Source organism: Sander vitreus, chromosome 13 (assembly GCF_031162955.1).
Source record: "Sander vitreus isolate 19-12246 chromosome 13, sanVit1, whole genome shotgun sequence".
NCBI classification, from domain to species: Eukaryota; Metazoa; Chordata; class Actinopteri; order Perciformes; family Percidae; genus Sander; species Sander vitreus.
Window position 1 is genome coordinate 26,885,330 of NC_135867.1, and position 19,571 is coordinate 26,904,900.

The 19,571-nt window shown below is 41.6% G+C and overlaps 1 protein-coding gene across 1 annotated transcript in view; it reads left to right on the forward strand.

The window, feature by feature from the left end:
• The window catches only part of igsf9bb (immunoglobulin superfamily, member 9Bb), a 133,397-nt gene that overhangs the window by 75,895 nt on the left and 37,931 nt on the right, over nt 1–19,571 (forward strand). The window contains exons 6-11 of the mRNA XM_078266574.1: nt 2,616–2,757; nt 9,989–10,134; nt 16,340–16,482; nt 16,743–16,883; nt 17,440–17,556; nt 19,369–19,519. Of these exons, the coding sequence (XP_078122700.1) occupies nt 2,616–2,757; nt 9,989–10,134; nt 16,340–16,482; nt 16,743–16,883; nt 17,440–17,556; nt 19,369–19,519 (840 nt within the window). The remainder of the gene's footprint in view (nt 1–2,615; nt 2,758–9,988; nt 10,135–16,339; nt 16,483–16,742; nt 16,884–17,439; nt 17,557–19,368; nt 19,520–19,571) is intronic.

Below are 19,571 nucleotides of genomic sequence, written 5' to 3' on the forward strand. Positions count from 1 at the left end.
ACATCAGAAAGCCTGGCACGTTCAAATGAGATCTTTCACACGTAATGGCTCAGTCTTAAGCAGTACTTATGTGTAGTATAATCTATTTTGGGTGGTATTGCCACATACGCTCACACACTAAAGGGGTGCTCTTGTATAAATCCTACAACCTAGTGTGTGGTAAGTAGCTGAACGTAGATAATGATAGAATAGGCTGCTTTTAGCTTCCAGACCAAATTCAGCATGGTTACGGATGTAGGTATCGTCACAGATAGCAAATCATGTATCATGGTATATAAATATATCCATGCGTGCAAGGAGGATGATCCATCTGGCACAGCAAGGATCGCTCAATAAATTCTCATAATCCTTTACTGAGTGCAAAATAAGTATGTGATATGGCTCTGGGGTCTGTTAACAGAACCAGAGTGGCTGTACCGGTGTTAATCCCAGTGTGTCTTCACAGTATGTGTACATGGCCATAAATATCCCACATGACCCTTGCCCAGTCTGTTAACTAATTCCTGTGTTGTGTCTGTAGTGGGTATGACGTGGTTGAGTGGGAGCTTCCCACTGAGAGTGGTCAATATGTGAGTGTCACACTGGCCCCTGTTCTCCATGTGGACAGTGCAGTCATTTAGATTGCGGTATAGCTTCACACAGATTAGTTTCATGCTGCAGACAGTAAAATTATAAATATTTGTCCTGTATGTGCTGTATATGTCTTGTATTGTTTTTAGGGCTGTCCTTGATTAAAGAAAAATAGCCGGCAAATAGCCGGCTGTTCGAGCCAGCCACGCATTTCTCCGCACTGGTCACAAAGCGCTCAATGGTGTTTTAAGCCCCCAACATTGACTTCAAGGCAGCGGTGCGACCGTCGACTTCAAGGCACCTAACCCTAACCCTAACCATTGCCTAATCCTAGTGCCATCTATCTATCTATCTATCTATCCATCTATCCATCTATCCATCCATCTATCTATCCATCTATCTATCTATCTATCTATCTATCTATCTATCTATCTATCTATCTATCTGTCTATCTGTCTGTCTGTCTGTCTGTCTGTCTGTCTGTCTGTCTACCCCAGCGAGTGTGTGTGTCACTCTTTCTGTCTCTCTCCTTGTGCCTGATCGCGTGTCTCGCTGTAGACACAGCTGAGAAGTCAAGACAGCCAAAATCACCATAAATCTGGGTGTTTTTATTTTGAAATTTGTTTTATTTTGTAAAGTATCCGGCTGCCCTGTGGCCTTCCTGTATGTGATTACCTGTCTGGCTTGACACATTCGCTCGCTGAAAAAATAGAAGGGACGCCGAAAAGCTCGCTGCAGCGTGCCCGCCGGTGTGGCCTGACAGATAACGGATGACGGATTACATGGGCGCCGAAATGAAATTAGCTCCGCTTCACGGAGCTTCAGCATGCGGTGTGCTTCAGGTGTTAGTCGACTAACACAATATGATTTTATCGACTAATCGATTAGTTAATTTAATCGACAGATCTGTAAAACTGAGTTTCTCTTAAGGCAGCTACACACCGGGCCGATGATCGGCCGTTGGACAGTCTGGCGAGGTTGGACTCGAGTCTGTTCGGTGTGTTCCGTGCCGTCGTCTGTTGGAGGAGCTGTCGGCCTTCATTTGGGCCGACCTGACATGCTCAGTCAGAGACAGGGCAGTCGGGACTCACCTGGAAATGGCGAGCAGGATGAGCGTGGCTAGAGTCTCTCAAAATCTGATGAAAATCTTTTAAACTGACCTTTGTTGATCTGAAATGAAGACAGATTCAGCAACTGCACGGCCTATTTCTCTCTTAAAATGTTTTCAGAAACACGTTTCGGTGAACTACTTTAGTCCAATATGAGATCGTATTCTGAATGAGTCGCCATTAATGGCCGGTTGAAAAATCCAAAATCTGGAAGCAGCAGTCAGACCCACATGACGCGTTCATCCAATCAGCTGCCGATTTTCATTTTTGGGCGACAATACAGATTAGCGCCGCCTGCTGTTATGGAGACGTATTACGTCTCGTCTCTTCGGTGTGTTCTGAGGCACTTTTTTGACCAACTTCGGGGAGACTGATCAGTCCAACTGCCTTTTCTGCTGAGCGTCGGCCGTCTGGTTGGTCTGTAATGGCCTTTACAAAGAATCATGCAAAAGCACCACTTTAAATCTTGTGTTTACCAGAAATGTGCTCATGAGTTTCTTGGAATAAAGTCATTCAGCATGAAAAAAGCATAAAAAATGAAATCTTAGTCGACTAAGACAAAAACAACCGATTAGTTGACTAATCGTCTAAGAGGGGGCAGCCTAGTTTAAAAAAATATTTAAGAACAAACTGTTGCACTTATACATTGAAAATGTTGAACTTGATCCAATGACTATAGATCAAATATTTGATTTCTTCCTACGTTTGAACAGTAGTTTGAATTTCGAATATAAAGTGACAGCCCTAGTAATTATTTTTCCAATATCAGGTTCCATCCCCGCAAAAATGGATTTTCTGCTAAGCAAAATATTGTAATTGATTTATTTGATACAAATTCGTCTCAATCCCTTTTTGACAAAATGACATTTGGCATCATGCACTTCTGCTGAGGCAAAGTGTCCTACTCAGTGTATGTGTCTTCCCCCCCTCCACCAGGCCCTCCGTTCATTGTTTTGCCACCAGAGAACATCACAGTGAACATCTCGCAGGACGCCTTCTTCACCTGCCAGGCGGAGGCCTACCCTCGCAATCTGACCTACACCTGGTTCTGGGAGGAGGACAACGTCTTCTTCAAGAAGTAAAGTTATGATTGGTTTCATTATGGTCTGCCATATCACCTCACCTGTCTGTACAGACTGTACACCAGCCACTGTCAAGAGTCCTGTGTTGTTTCTGTGCTGGATATTTACTAGAGAGTAATGATATAACTTTAATTAAATAAAAAAAACAGGTACAAATGCAATGATGATCAGACAGGCTGTGTGTGGACAGAAATCTGCCCTTTGGTGTAGCAGTTATTTAGCTAACTACATAGGCTTTTAGGGACTCTTTTGGCGTGTAAAACGGCTTATCTAATTGCTTTAAGATTGTAGTAGCTGCAGTGTAACTAAAAAAGTCATTTTTACATGACAATGATGTCCAATGTTCAAAACAATACCCTTGTCTTCATACATGTTATATTGCACTACTTCATTATGTATGTTTTTATGAATAATTTCTAGGGGTCATTGTATGTTATATTCTGTTTCAACTTGGTGATTGGGTTTTGAGAATAACATCACATTATTATTATTTTTTATTTTTATTTTATGTATTCTTTAATTAGCCAGAAAGGTCCCATTGAGATATGAGATCTCTTCTCCCAGGGAGTCCTGGTTCTCACATGAATGTTTTTGAGAGTCCACTCAAGACAGCATGGACCAAAGCCCCTCTCAGACATTCACTCCTTATGTAAACGGTAATTTAACATGTGGGTCTCATGTCTAAACTAGACACTTTTTTATTTCAAAAGCATGGCAGCAATCTTACTAGGTCAAACACAGGACCATTTCTGTAACACTTTAAACTAAATGAGATGTTTGCCTAATTAAGATCACTGTAATACTGTTATTACATAATTATCATCTCCTTTGCTCAAAAACAGTCAAATCTGTTTTATTAACTTTAAAACTGATTTGAAGTTTTACGATTCTTCTCATGTCAGATTAGACTATAAAAAATGTTTTACCCTCATGGGTGAGAGGTTACAAAATACTTAATAAAACAACCACAGTAATAATCGGACCAGCACCCCCTCCTTTAAATTTCATATATTCCAACTGCATAGATGAATAAATTAATATCCAGCAAAACCTAGCTTTGCAAACAGCGATTATGGTCTGTCGCACTGCAGCTGAATTCTCTAATAAATTATGAAGATGGTAAGAACATTTATTAAAAGAGATTCAGTTTTTTTTAAATGTTTTTTGGGGCTTTTTCCCTTTATTAGATAGTGACAGTGGATAGACAGGAAAGGGGGAGAGAGATGGGGAATGACACGCAGCAAAGGGCAGCAGGTCGGACCCGAACCCGTGCCGCTGCAAAAGACTCAGCCCACATGGGGTGCAGTGATGCAGCCTGTGAGAGAACGGAAAACACTCATCATGAGTCATTTCAACTCATTGCTGATTTCTGGCAGTGATACCTCTTCCTCTCGCACAACAGGTGCCAAATATTGCACAAGCACGTAGCTCTTGTGTTGTAATGCCATGTCCACTGTATGGTACGGCTCTGCTTGACTCGGCTCACTTTTTTGGTACCAGTACCTTTCTCTTTTTGCTTTCCTTTGAGGATAGTACCCCATCAGTGTAGGTGAGATTCTCAGCCGATCTTCATAGCCACGATGCTCTAAACTGCTGTGATATCTGTCTTTAACGCGTCATTCGGTGAATCCTTAAATTGGCATCCAAACAGAGGAATGTCTGTACATAATTGGACGTGTAGTGTACGCCGTAGTTTTGCGGGCTGCCAATTTTTTAAATGTGGGTCAAGTGAGTAAAAAATTGCCGTTGCTATTGACGATAGCTTGGCTATATTAAAATGGCAGGTTTGTGCAGAATGTCGCGTGTCGCGCTAGTGATGATTCTCTCTGACCAATCAGTGATCCGCAGTGTTTTAACTCCTCCTTCTAGTATCGGCTCAGCTCGCTTGGAACCTCGACCGAAGAAAGTTCCAGGTGCAGTACTATCTAAACCAAAACGGAGCTAGTCGAGCAGCATCAAGTTGAGCTGTACCATGCAGTGGAAAAATGGCAATTCTACACCCTGTTGGTCTGGAGGCTGCTGTATCACCTCTCAGCTCTGCAGTGTTATCAGGGTCATCTGGGCTTTCATCGCATTTTATCAAATCTAAGTCCAGTTCCGAAATAACTCATCAAATCTGAACCCTTTCAAATGACTTACCATCTTCTTTTTACGTAGTTTGTTTGGTGGGAAATGAAGCCATCTCTTAGTTAAAAGGCTTTCGCTACATATTTAGTCACTGCTAGACAATATGCTGAGCCAGTTCAGTTTGATGAGTTTTTAGACGGAAAGACATACATCTCCTGAAGATCCATGTTATCAGCTTTAAACAAAAAAAAGCGTTATAATGGAAAGAAGGCGTAATCACAAATGTTGTATGATGGATCTCTAGAAATGTCAGTCAGTCGGCACATCTCCCTCCGTTGCCACAAGCGTTGACATTTCCACTGTTGATCCTTGGAAGCTGTTCTGACAGAGACAAAAATGCACTTGTCCTTTCTGCTTCCCCATAAAGTGCCCTACAGCCACCAAAGCTTGAAGTTAAGTTAGGTTTATGATGCACATTCACAATGCATCAAATTACATCAACATCCGCTTCAATGCACCTTTTTTAAAGGAGACGGAGTCAAAACCAGCTCTCGTGCATCAGGCAATTTAGTCAAACAAAGAGGGAGATTTTCTCTTTTTACTGGTATGGCCATTTCATGCTGCCTAATATTATATTTCATTTATAATTAAATTATGAAAAAGAAATAGGAAATATCTTTACAGCATACCGTAACTTCATTTCAATAACAGGATGTCTGCCCTTTTGAAAAATGTAAAATAAGGACATGATGGAAAGATTTGCACTAATATGTTTATTTTCCAGAGTTGATATATAGTGAAACAGGTTTAAAACATCACACAAAATCTCACACTTGAGTAATGAATTTATTTCCTCAACGAAAAGCTATTTAAGGACATATGTGTTGTGTGAAATACAAGATTACTTACAATGAAGAACTGGATATTTTTATGGAAAAAAAAGGAAGACATTAATCTAGATATCTGAAAGTGTAATCTCTAATATGAATAGACAGCAGAAAAACAAAGCCTGGAAGGCTGGACTGAAGCGGTCTGGAGGCTGCTGTATCACCTCTCAGCTCTGCAGTGTTATCAGGGTCATCTGGGCTTTCATCGCATTTTATCAAATCTAAGTCCAGTTCCGAAATAACTCATCAAATCTGAACCCTTTCAAATGACTTACCATCTTCTTTTACATCGTTTTTGTTTGGTGAGAAATTAAGCCATCTCTTAGTTAAAAGGCTTTACATAAATAAAAACTAAATACATATTTAGTCACTGCTAGTCACATATTCTCTTCATATTCTGCAAGTTTGCCAGATCGGGTATGAGACAACCTGTAGGGGGACCGAAATGGGGAACGTTCTCTAGTGTTGCTTTAAGTTTATCCACTAAAAGGTGACTGTGATAAGACGCTGTGACAGTTAAGTTTAAGCACCAAAAGGACTAGTTAAGATTAGAAAAAAGTAAGTTAAAACACCGGTCCCATTAAGAAGTACTTCTGGGACACAAATAGCGCTCCCCCGCTTGAAAGTCCTGTGTGCAGACCTCTGAATACATTTGGCAAGGGTATAAAAACAGTTAAACATCGACAACAAGAAAAAGAAAACCTAACCCTGATAGCCAAAAAGCAAAGGGAAGATTTAATAAAACAAGATGCAGGGGTTTCCCCAGTGCCTAAGCCACTGAGAATTACTTTTTAATTTATTTTTAAGATTTTTTTTTAAAACTATAGTTACAGTGGGCCGCAGGGTTGAAAACTTAGTCATATTTTCAAATCTCCAATTAGCTTTCAGCTCTGACTTAATGTGCAGCCCTGTGGAATCTGTCTTGTAGCTTTTTAAAATTCTCAATTTCGCAATACTGTCCATGATTCTTTTATCACAGAAACTATTGGCCTCTACATTAATGCGGCCCTCATAAAAAAAAGACCCTTGCCACCGGGCCTAAACAACTTTTCTGGGGGAAACCCTGAAGAAGGAAGACATAAGTAGAAAGTGCCACCCTAAGTAAAGCTTAGGAGAAATGAGATGGGTGACACTCTGCAGCTTCTATCCTGTGGAAGGGAGACCCACCGGATGCATCTTACAGCTGAGTCATTCATTTAATGCTCATCAGTCTCTGTGACTGGAGATAGTGAACACAAACAACCACGCTGATGAATCAGTTCACTACCATGCGTATTGTGAGAGATACTGTGTGACACAAGGCTCATGCATCAGTAATGCCTTCAAATTGTATTTCAAATTGCTCACAGAGTCACTAGATCAGCCTGGCAATCAATGTGGCTTGTCCCAGTTTGACCCAAGTTCTTAAGTCACTCGTAGCCTAAACTACCGCTTCCTAAGCTTCTCTGTCCACAACATGGCTTAAACTACGACTGTGGTACTGTAGGATTTCACACAAAGCTTGTTCTAATGCCTCCAGACAGGGCAGGGGATGCACATTCTGTTGCTCCTGGCAGTTTCTAGTTATTTTATGACTGTAGTGACTGAGGACTGAATGGTGTAGTTTGAGAAATGATTGCCTTTGCTAACAAATCCCTTACATTTGACAGCTGTTTTCCCCTCATGTTTCAGTCGGAGCAGCGTGAACAGCTCTCTGAATTGTAAGGCTTTTTTAAGTCTTTTGAAAAAAGCCGCAATCATGACAGATTTGAAAATGATCTCTGTTTTGATGTTTTGCTTCTAAGACCTCTATAGTCTATGTCCAATCAGCCGAAATACTGCTTTGCAAAACACATCCTGTGAAAGTGACACCACAACAGTGGTTAAATGACAAAAAACGTGTTGTCTCCGTCAGGGATGATGTCATCTCTTTTCACTCGCTTTTCTCCCAAGACTCATACCTCTGCTCGTTGCACTACAGTATGATGTGGAACGGGCAGCGGAGGGAGCAAAGCCAAGAATTGCAAAATATCTGTTGCCTTGGCTACTGCAAGTGGCTGGTCAACAGTCAGCAGACCTTTATCTCATCCCTGCTCCCTCTCTCCAAATGCAAACATATGTCTGATGTAGAAATGGATAAATGCAACATCTTGGACTATTGACACTATAGACAGAGCTACAGCGCATGCTGTGTTCTACAAAACAGCAGCTTTACTGCACTGAATAATTTACAGCGTGCCCTTATGTTTAATACTGTAATGTTGTATTTTACACATACATGTACTCATGAGGAGTACTACCCAGCATGTGAAAACAGTTGTTTAATGTCTTCTGTGACTCTGGAGGGAGATTTCCAAAGTCTGAAAAAAAATAACCCTGATGATATCATCAGGGTCATCTCAGTTTAGGCTTGGGCATTAGACAACAGATAACCTGCATTACAAACTGGGAGCCTGGAGTTTGTAAGACATGGGCATTTACAGACAGGGAGGATGCTGTTGATGCATTATGGGAAATTCTAGTATTCTAGTATGCTTCTTGGCACTAAACACTGAGTCAAAAGATCAAATATTCTTTCACTTACATGCAGTGATTGGTCTTTATTATGACAAGTTGATTCTATTTAATATTATTTATATAATTGTAAAAGTTATTATTGATTCTGAGCTGTCATCCAACCTCCACATTATTGCCAGTGAAAAAATAACAACCAAGGTCTGGACATTCTTTAAACACCCAAATCTTTCAAACTACACACCTTGAAATCCAAGCTTTTTGTTAAAGCTGAAACTGAGAAAAGCTGAAGCTAAATGATGGAAGAAGAATCCTTCGGAGTCCTGACATTAAAAGAATAAACATTAACGAGCACTATCTAAAAGGGACACTATCACATTGTATTATGGGAAATGTTGGAGCCAGGGTTTTGGGGAGCATGACCCATAAATGGACTTAAGTTGGGAAATATTTGCCTCTGCGGATTGACCAATTTTGACCATTCTTTTTTTTCTCGGAATCCATGACCTTTAAGGGTTTCTGTATGTTTTTTGTATGCACCACCCAACAGCTGGTAAAATGAAATGACTTGTCAGGACCCTTTTGACAATAGGATCTCAAGAGACTTATCCTGTAAATAATAGCCTACATCTGTTCAAGGGTAGGCGCCAGTGTTTTTGGAGTTTGATGGGTAAAATAAAAAATTGCCTTTAATACTGTCATGCTAATATGGTGTGATGTAGTCCATCACAACCTAAAAATGCTAGGCTACTTTATGCCTGACTTGTTTTCTTTTCCTTAGTCCAAAATCAGCTAAAACAGCAGTCAAAATCCCTTCACCGCCACAGTCTAACCATATGCAATCCAATGGATACTTCTCACAGATATTGCACTTGAGGCTAGTTCCAGAAACATGTAACAGTAACTTTGGTGTAGTTCTCCAGAGACACACACACACACACACACACACACACACACACACACACACACACCCCAGATCTCACAATAGTAGAGCCCCTTTAGGATGAAAATAAATGGGATTTGTAAAGTATGAATGTGCTGCTGAAAAATCTGCAGGCACTGTGCTTGATGCTAAGTCGAGCATGAACCGAGATCTCTCTGATCCCCTTCTTCAGATCCAACACAAAGCCTGCAAGCTGGGGGTGTTCTAGAAAGTCTGAAATCTCTGCATCTGGCAAAGTTATTATTGATATTGGTATCAATTAATCCATCAACCTCACACTGGCATATCCTAATGAGTTTTCCAGCTACCTTTTATAGCGTGGAGACTTACAGTTCCTATGCAACCAACCATTCTGCTGGGAATCATGAATCAAGCTGTGTGCAGGACATCATTTATACTGTATGAAAGTCAGAGCTACACATCCACTGGGGTAAAAGCACAAAAGGGCAAGACAATGTGGCACTGGCCAAATATACTGTCGTCGTCTTCATGGAAGCCTTGCATCATAAATCAGTGACAGTATGCGTGTACATCTGTCTTTAAATATTCTCAAGTAAATGCTCATAAGGGTAAGACTTGTACCTTCTGATGACTGAGAAGATGTGTTGAAATAGTATTTAGTACTAACAAAGACTAAGCTTCAGTGTGGAAGATAGCTCTCCCAATGTGTACACGTTTGGTACACACTGCACGAGTCTTCTTTTGAAATACACCTTAGATGTTTGCTAATTTGCTAACATTTTGCCAAGTCTTTTTTTCTCAACACTGATTTCTTCTAAAAGAAAAAAAAACACTTTGATCCCAACATTAACGTTTCCTCTCTCTTCATTTTCACAGTGACCTAAAGCGCAGAGTCAGTATTCTCATTGATGGATCCCTCATCATTGCTCAAGTCAAGCCGGAGGATGCTGGGAAATACACCTGTGCTCCTAGCAACAGCCTGGGCCAACCCCCCACTGCTTCTGCCTACCTAACAGTGCAATGTGAGTGTTCAGCTTTTTCTACACTTTTCATTGCTGTATGTGCTGAACTTTAGAGTCTGTCCTGGTTCATTGCAAGGGTTCCTCTTTAGGCCTGTTTGTGTGGGTCAACTCTGTACTAATAATACCTGAACCCAAGCGCTAATCATGACGGAGGTTCAGAGGAATGAAGCATGGCAGAGCAGGTAGAGAAAGAGATGCTGTCCACTGCAAGAACATGGATAACTTCCAGCACCTGAAAACTTGGCTTCAAATCTTAGACATTAAATATTAATAACTAAATCAGCAACAATCAAAAACATCCTTGTGTATTATTGTAAGAGGTCAATACTAAAAGGTCTGTTAATTGGTTTCTTGGGGCCTGTGTGGGTTTGATCACATTTGATTGACAGTGATCAAACAATCCACCAAATTCCATTCAATTATTTGATAAAAATGAATCCTGATTGGGGCATGGAGGATTGTGACATCACCTTTTTCCAACTGAGCCCCACCCACATCCAAAGAACAAGAAAAAGCATGTCATGTGAAACAAGCTAAAGTGTTCTAACTTTGGTAGAAGTTAGTGTGTTCATATAGGATCCCGTAGCTCATAGAAAGAAGCCAAGAAAATACTTTATTAGGGAATTTGAAGCTACAATAGACCTTTTTCATGGCAGACATGTTGACATGTCATAGTAGGAAAAGCACAGGTGTAATCAAAACCATTAATGATGGCTGCATTCCACTTAGCAGAGACCCTGGTATTGTTCATGCTGACTCACTGAAATAGCTCACTGGGACACTTGATGGAATTGAGCCATTGTTCAGGTTATCAGTTTCAGCTGTGCTTTTCCTACTATGACAAGTCAACATGTCTGCTGTGAAAAAGGTCTACAGTATAGGCCCTTTATTTTTTTGCATCATTGGGCATAAAATTCCATAATAACCTTTCAGCATATTATATTCAAGGGTCTGAGAGAAAACTAGACTTCTGCACCTCCTCCTGGCTCTGTTCTCAAAATTTATGAATTTATTTCCTCAACGAAAAGCTATTTAAGGACATATGTGTTGTGTGAAATACAAGATTACTTACAATGAAGAACTGGATATTTTTATGGAAAAAAAGGGAGACATTAATCTAGATATCTGAAAGTGTAATCTCTAATATGAATAGACAGCAGAAAAACAAAGCCTGGAAGGCTGGACTGAAGCGGTCTGGAGGCTGCTGTATCACCTCTCAGCTCTGCAGTGTTATCAGGGTCATCTGGGCTTTCATCGCATTTTATCAAAATTTAGCAGTGTACAATACATACAATATGCAATATACATTTACATAAAATACAACTTTGCCCAATAGGAAAAGTATGATTATCAGCAAAAGTTGTTTTTTTTCCTTTATGTATAGGTTATTAAAAATAGTTGTATCGAGACCCCCTCCATTAAATTTCATGTTTATTTGAATAGGGACAGGTGCTACGACATAGGACAGATGTACAGCATCACAGCATTTATAGCTATTGCTAATTTCCAATGTCCGTTCCTTTTAAAACAGTAATAAAGAACAAACATTAAACATTGCCACATTAAAATACATAAAGCACATAAACATCCAAGGCACATCCATCTGTATATACAGTGTGTGTATATATATATATATATATATATATATATTTGTGTGTGTGACTCTGAATGCCTTTAATCAACAGGTCATGAAATTGTATTTTAGTTGTATTATTTACCAATCAAGAACGTCAAAATGTATTTTGTGTTATTGATACTCTTTAAATGCAAAACACATAATATAATCTACTGGGAAACCACATCAGGTGTTACTGAGTCCAGACCGACTGCGACCGTCAGCAGCAGCTCCTGAGCAGCTGAAAGGACAGCGGCAGGCCTAACTGTCTTCACCAGGGTGACTGATAGCAGACATTTTCTGGATAAAAATAGCTTTCAAGTGGGCTCCATGAGGAGTGGCAGAAAACAGCCTTGTTTTCATTTATGAATTAACTCATTTTACCCCGCCCCCTATGGTGGGAATTAGGTATACTGTATTCCTACAGTGGAACCACGAAGCTCGTAGACACTCCATGATCAATCATTACAGATACTGCTCCCGATAAGCGCACCAGAGGGAAAATAGAAAAACATGGGGTTCCTGTGATTCCTGTTCCATCAGTATGGATTTATACATTTGATAATGTGAGCGTATCTGCTCTGTGAGATGTTTCAGTGACAGATGAGGCTGAATCAATTTAGCTCATTACTATATATTGGCTATAACAAAGTTTGGGTGTTAAAAACTTCAAAAACAGTGGTACATATTACAGAAAAATGAAGTGATAAAAACATATTTTATTATTATAACTATAAACGCAGGGCTCAAAACGAATCTAGTTGTAGCCTTGCAATGTGTGACCCTGCAAGATCGCCAGTCTTTACATATTATGACAGTCTTTAACGATAGATGTGAGACGGTTGTCTTTAGATGTGAGATGGTGTCAGACTGCAGTAGTCTTTTCAAAGTCTGTTCAAAGTCTTCTAGTGTACGGTAGGCTTAGGTGCTGCTCCTAAGCCTTGTAATGGAAGGGAAACCCCTGGTCTCCAGGCTTACTCTGTCCCACCTCTCAGCCAGTGCCATACTAACACCCATTTGCTATCTCAAATACACTTTTCTATTTTTTATTTGTTTGCTTTCTGCCTCTCCCTCCTGCTCCCTCTCTCTCCCCTGCCCCCCCCCCGCCTCTACATTTCTCATTTGTACTCATTTATGTATATATATTCATATGCACAGCAACACATCTCTATCTCTCCCTCCCTCTGTCTTCATCATGGGTGTCCGCCTCCTCATTCTCCCATCCCATAAAACACTCACTCAGTCCATCAGTCACTCGCAGCTCTATAATCATGACGCTTGGTGAATTTGTCACTTTGGAAAAGCATCTGGCTCTTATCCTCTTATCTGGAGCAGACAGACAGAGGCAGGACGAGCTCTGAGATTTTAACCTCGTCGACCGGTGACCGGCCACTGGCAGTAGTCAAGGCAACAGACATTTTGCATTCCTTTGCGCTCCTGCCTCCTTTGATGGCTGTACATTAGTGTGTGTGTGTGTGTGTGTGTGTGTGTGTGTGTGTGTGTGTGTGTGTCGAACAGAAGCAGGCAACACCAGTCGTGAGAGGGAGGGAGGGAGAAGTGGGGAGGGGTGGGGGGGGGGATTACATCATTGCTGTAAGACCAAGGACTTTTCTTTGTCAGACTGCAGAGCGCTCCCTCTGTCTTTATGTTCTATTCTTTCCCCTTATTCTCATGTTTTCCTTCTGTCCCCTCTTCCTCTCTTTATCCCTTTCTCTCAATCCTCAACATTCGCGCTTCACCATTCGCTTCATGCCCTTTTTCTCTCTGTTGAAATCTCTCTCCCACAGTCTCCTTTCCTCCTTTCCTCCCTGTCCTGCCTCTGTCTTTCTCCCTGAAATGCCTGCCAGTGAATGACTTCCCTAAAGCATCTTGCAGTGGGAACCAGCGTGTTGTGAGCGATAGCGCTGTCTGAGGGCTATATTTAGAAACTTGGCTGATATTCTTGTCTGTGGTCCTGGTGGCGGGGCTCCTCTGGGCTCTCTGTGGTGGAGCGCTGGCTGGCCGGCGGTTAGGACTCGGGAGGACAGCAGCTGTAGTACAAAGTTGTTCTGGCAACGGTGCGGTCAGTCGATCTCTCTCGCTGAGGTTTAATCCCTCCATCTCCCCATGTCACGCACTCATTCACTCACTCTCTCATCTCCTCTCCTTTGCAAAGCCAGATGAATGCCTTTTGCCTGCTTCGTTGTGTCACCCCGCCTCCTCTCTCCTCCCCTCTCTCCTCTGTCCTCTCTCCTCTCTCCTCCCTCCTCTCCCTTCTGTTCTCTCTCCTCTCTCCTCCACCAGCTCCTCTCTACCTTACGTCATCCATTCACATCTCTCTCTCTCTCTCTCTCTCTCTCTCTCTCTCTCTCTCTCTCTCTCTCTCAAATTCAAAAGGGCTTTATTGGCATGAAAGTTCCAATAACAATCTTGCAAAAGCATCAATGTGCAATTTGTCCAAATATTCGTACAGAACACAATAAACAATTATATGAACATTAACACAATAATCAGATGGATTAATATTAATTAGGTAAATCAATTTACATAGCAAATATGAAAATAAATGTTAATGAGCAATATGAAACAAAAACAAAAAAATTCAATTCACATGTATACAGATATTTAAAGCGCTGTAACTCTCTCTCTCTCTCTCTCATCTGTCCTCTTTCCCACGCTCAGCCTCACTCGTCCTTCCTCTATCACTCCTCTGGTAGCGCTCATGCCTCTTCTTCACCCCCCCCCTCCTTTCCCTCCTCACTCACACCAATTCTCCTTCTTATCACCCAGTGCCTGCTCTGAAGCTCTCCTCTCTGACCTAATTTAGGAACCACGCTGTTCTCTCCCCTCTTCAGGATTCAGGGTTTGGGAAGGAGAAGTTTGAGCTTCTCCTCTTTTTTGTCCTCCTTTTCCTCCTCTCAGCCCCTTTTTCTTCTACCAGATGAACTCTCTTTTTTTCTTGTGTGCCTGTCTATGCCCAAAGGGTATAGCTCGACCATGTCAAATCCCAATTATTTAAGACCTAAAATACAGGGGGTGGAAATGTGATGGATAGCCACTAATAGTTTAATAGTTTAATTTGCTGGATATGCAGTAACAAACATATTTATGTCAATGAGCCTCATGGAGACACAGCAGGCTTTGGACAGTATTTTGATTAGATGGACTGTAATACTACTTTGTTGACTTAATATTAAATAGTAAATGGCATACAGATTTGTATGATGATTGGATGATATAATAGTTACAGTGCTCATATTATGCTCATTTACAGGTTCACAATTGTATTTAGAGGTTATGTCAATATGTAATAGGTTTACATTTAATTTAAAAAAAACACCATATTTTTGTTGTACTGCACATTGCTGCAGCTCCTCTTTTCACCCTGTGTGTTGAGCTCTCTGTTTTAGCTACAGAGTGAGACATCTCACTTCTGTTACATCTTTGTTGGGAGTCGCACATGCTCATTACCTAGGTAAGGACTACTAGCCAGTCAGAAGCAGAGTATGAGGGCGTGCCCTGACAGTACCTAGGTAAGGACTACTAGCCAGTCAGAAGCAGAGTATGAGGGTGTGCCCTGACAGTACCTAGGTAAGGACTACTAGCCAGTCAGAAGCAGAGTATGAGGGCGTGCCCTGACAGTACCTAGGTAAGGACTACTAGCCAGTCAGAAGCAGAGTATGAGGGTGTGCCCTGACAGTACCTAGGTAAGGACTACTAGCCAGTCAGAAGCAGAGTATGAGGGCGTGCCCTGACAGTACCTAGGTAAGGACTACTAGCCAGTCAGAAGCAGAGTATAAAGGGCGTGCCCTGACAGTAGCTAGGTAAGGACTACTAGCCAGTCAGAAGCAGAGTATGAGGGCGTGCCATGCTAGCAGCTAGGCGAGCATTATAACGTGTGTTCCAAAGTGACCACGTTTGTCTCTGAAGTAAAGGCTGGACTACAATAGAGCTGTTTGGAGCAGTTTGTGAACAGTGTTTTCTGTTGGAGATGGTAAGTCCCTTTGGGGGGGACTTTGGGCTTTTTCACTTTGTAAACCTATAACGTGCACAAAAAAGATATATGAAACTATAAAGGAAAGGGAAAAAGTAAAAAGCATAATATGAGCACTTTAAAAGAAACCCATGTTGTCCCTGGGTACAATAAGAATTATCCGGTTACATCATTTTCTCTAAATACTGAACCAATTTCAAAGATGTTTGTTCACATTTGTCACTAGTACACCAATGCATGGGAAAATAGGGTCCAGGTTGAAAGATTACCTTTAAGTGTGATAGAAGTCAGTGACGCACACACATGCATGAGAGCAGGTTTGTAGTGAGATTTGAATCTTGTTCAAATCTTGTTTGATTTACTCTTATGTGCCATCATGTGCACAATGCTTCAGTTCAGGAATAAACCTGATGAGCATGGGGGTTCAGTGTAGAACAATTTACACTCTGCAAACACGCACAAATGTTGCTCTGAGACCAGCTGTGCTCCACATAAACTCATTTATCATTTAATGATGAGCCCACATCCCATAAACTGTTTGATTTTACAATCAGCAGGCACCCGTTTTCCTAAGCTACAAAGAGATGTTCTATCTCATTTCATGTGTTTTTCACCAGATCCTGCCCGTGTGGGAAACATGCCATCTGTCATCTACGTGGCCATTGGTCTGCCCGGCTTCATCCGCTGTCCTGTCGATGCCAACCCCCCGGTAACTCTGGTTAAGTGGAAGAAAGATGGCCTCCCTCTCCGGATAGATAAGGTGAGCCGGTGCAGTGCTGCAGCTTTGGTTCCGCTCACTTTACCCTACCTCAAACTGGAAACAAGTGCGTCATTTCAGATGAAGCTTGAATGTGATTCCATTCTTCACTTCATCCTTTCATTTTCAGTGCGCCCCTCTGTCTCTTATTTGAGTGAAAGGATTCAGTTAACCTTCAAAGTTATTGATAGGAACCATTTGCATTGATCTATAACAAAACGTAACTCTTCATTACACACCGTCCATGACTTTTCCTTCCACAGTACCCTGGTTGGAGCCAAATGGACGATGGGAGCATCCGTGTGGCAGAGGTCACGGAGGACTCTCTCGGCACCTATACCTGCATGCCTTACAATGCCCTGGGTTCCATGGGATGGTCCCCTCCCGCTCCCCTGGTGCTAAAGGTACAGTCATAGTCACTGTGCATTTAGTCTCCTTTGCCACCGGAAATTCCGCGAGATGTCACTCTTTTCGGCCCAATATCCGTTACCTTCGGCTTTCTTTGTGTTGTAATTTTAAACTCTGGTGGATTCATGAGGACTATGGTTAACTGCTCCTCAGATCTCTGCAGGGTAAATCCAGACAGCTAGCTAGACTATCTGTCCAATCTGAGTTTTCTGTTACACGACTAAATCAACCTTTGAACGTACACATGTTCCACCAAAACAAGTTCTTCCCGAGACTATTTTGCAGAGGCACCGTGGCTCTGTCCGGTGCAGCCACCCAAGACGATGGTGATTGGTTTAAAGAAATGCCAATAAACCAGAGCATGTTTTTCTCCCATCCCGGAATGCTGTGTGAACTAGCCAGACCCTCCTTTGCAGAGCTGTGGAGAAAGACCTGGCAATGCAAAACTACTATGCATTTAAATGATCCGAAGATAGCAAAACAGGAGGCATTGCAAGTTCCCCACCAACTCATCAGTTTACTTACCTGTTCTGGCTTCTTCACCCCCGGCAGGACCCTCCCAAATTCTCAGTGGTTCCTGGAGGGGAGTACAGGCAGGAGGCTGGGAGAGAACTGGTCATCCCCTGCGAGGCGGAGGGAGACCCCTTTCCCAACATCACATGGAGGAAGGTAAGATCCCTTCTAGCTCTACACCCCACCTGCCTATGTGTATAATTTAGAGATGCACCGATTACAACTTTCTAGGCCGATTCCGATTTTCGATTTTCTTTGAGCTTGACCTGCCGATACCGATTTTAGCCGATTCCGATTTAATTTTTTCTAACCACTTTACAGCACACACAAATATTTATTTTCTATCTTTTCTTTAATAGAAAATGTTACATTTTGCATAGAACATAGAACATTTTTTAAATAGATAATTGATTGCTATAAAATACAACTGTATAAATGACTCCTGATGTGGGAAATTAACACACATCTAAAGTGCAATGTTATGGAAGAACCATTTCCTTCTTTTCACATCCAATATCCAACTAAACAAATGTGATATATTTAGCAAACTAAACTTCTGTATGTATGAAAACAGGGAAAACAGGTAATGGCAATACAATAATAGCCTATATAAATAACAAATAAAAATAAAATAAATATAGCCTTAATGAACTTATCTGCTAAGCTACCGACGGTTACCTCGGAACCATCCAGCAAATAGACGGTACCCTAGAGTGCCGTTACCTGAAACAGATAATTTAACGTCACCTCTCATTTTACACACAGTTTAACAACAGAACTAAACTCTTTAAAGATTACTATGTTTTTAATGTTGGTTTTGAGCAGTATGCACCCCCACTAACCTGGAAAGCTTTTTAAACAGTAACGTTAATACAGCGTGTCGGAGGAATACAGGGTCTGTTTTTTGTTTACAGCGTCTCCTACAGCGGCAAGCGGGGCGTCAGAGGCAGAGGGACCACAGCGTTTGCTAACGTTAGCTTCTTGTCTCATCTGGGGTCTGATAAACAGTAAATTCATCAAAGTCAGTGTGCCCAATGCTATTTTCCGATAAATATATCGTCATATTTCATGGGACCGCGTGAGTGCGGTTTTCATGTTCCAGTTTTTCAGCCTCAGAGGGGAGAGAGAGAGAGAGAGAGAGAGAGAGAGAGAGAGAGAGAGAGAGAGACTTTACGACTTTATGACATTTCATAAACAGCTGATGGAGCAGCAGTGCACCGCTGCTACATGCATACAGCGAAAACCCTGCATGTGCACGTGTGGTGTTGCTGTTGTGCGATATAAATCATGCGGCGCCCGAGTGCATTTGACCGGCATAAAATCGGCATATGTCAGTCTGACCGGCAGGTCGCCGGTCATGGCCGATGACGTGAAAATCGGCCAATTCCGGTCACCAGCCGGTCAATCGGTGCATCTCTAGTATAATTGTATATGTGTATATGGCTACCAGATTTTCTGTCAGGCTGTTAAGTCACCACTTTGTTTTGTTTTAAATCACATGTTTTACATACATACATACATCAATGTTTTCCATTTAGAGTGAGTCTGAAAGCTGTGTGCCTGTAGTAGGTGCTCTGATATTAATTACTCAAACTACTGTTTGTCATTTTAGCATTTTTAATCACATTTTAATGATGTCTATAAAATATGCAATCAAGGGAATATATTAGATTCTCTCAATTGTTTGCTTGATTATGAAGCCTCGCATATTGACTACTGTGTGATTAGCTGTTGTTTTTTTCCCCCACTTAAAAAAAAATCATCATTCTGTGTAATTTGATATTTAAGTTAGATATTGAGAGCAATAGTATTGCAGTAGATGTAAAATTGTAGGTTGAGATTTTTAAAAGCTAAACTGTCCCTTCTGTATGTGTGGCCTCTATGTTTTTCCAAAGTGAATTCTAATTTGCATGTTCCAATCTATTGTGCGCCTCTCTCCGTCTCTTTCATTGGCTGGCTGGACTGCAGGTAGGGAAGCCCAGTAAAAGCAAGCACAATGTTCTGCCCCGAGGCAGCTTACAGTTCAAGTCCCTCATAAAGGAGGACCACGGGGAGTGGGAGTGTGTCGCCACCAACGTTGCCACGAGCATCACTGCCAGCACGCACGTCCAAGTCATAGGTACCCAACATGTACACACATTCACAAACACACATTCACATATAGAAACCTA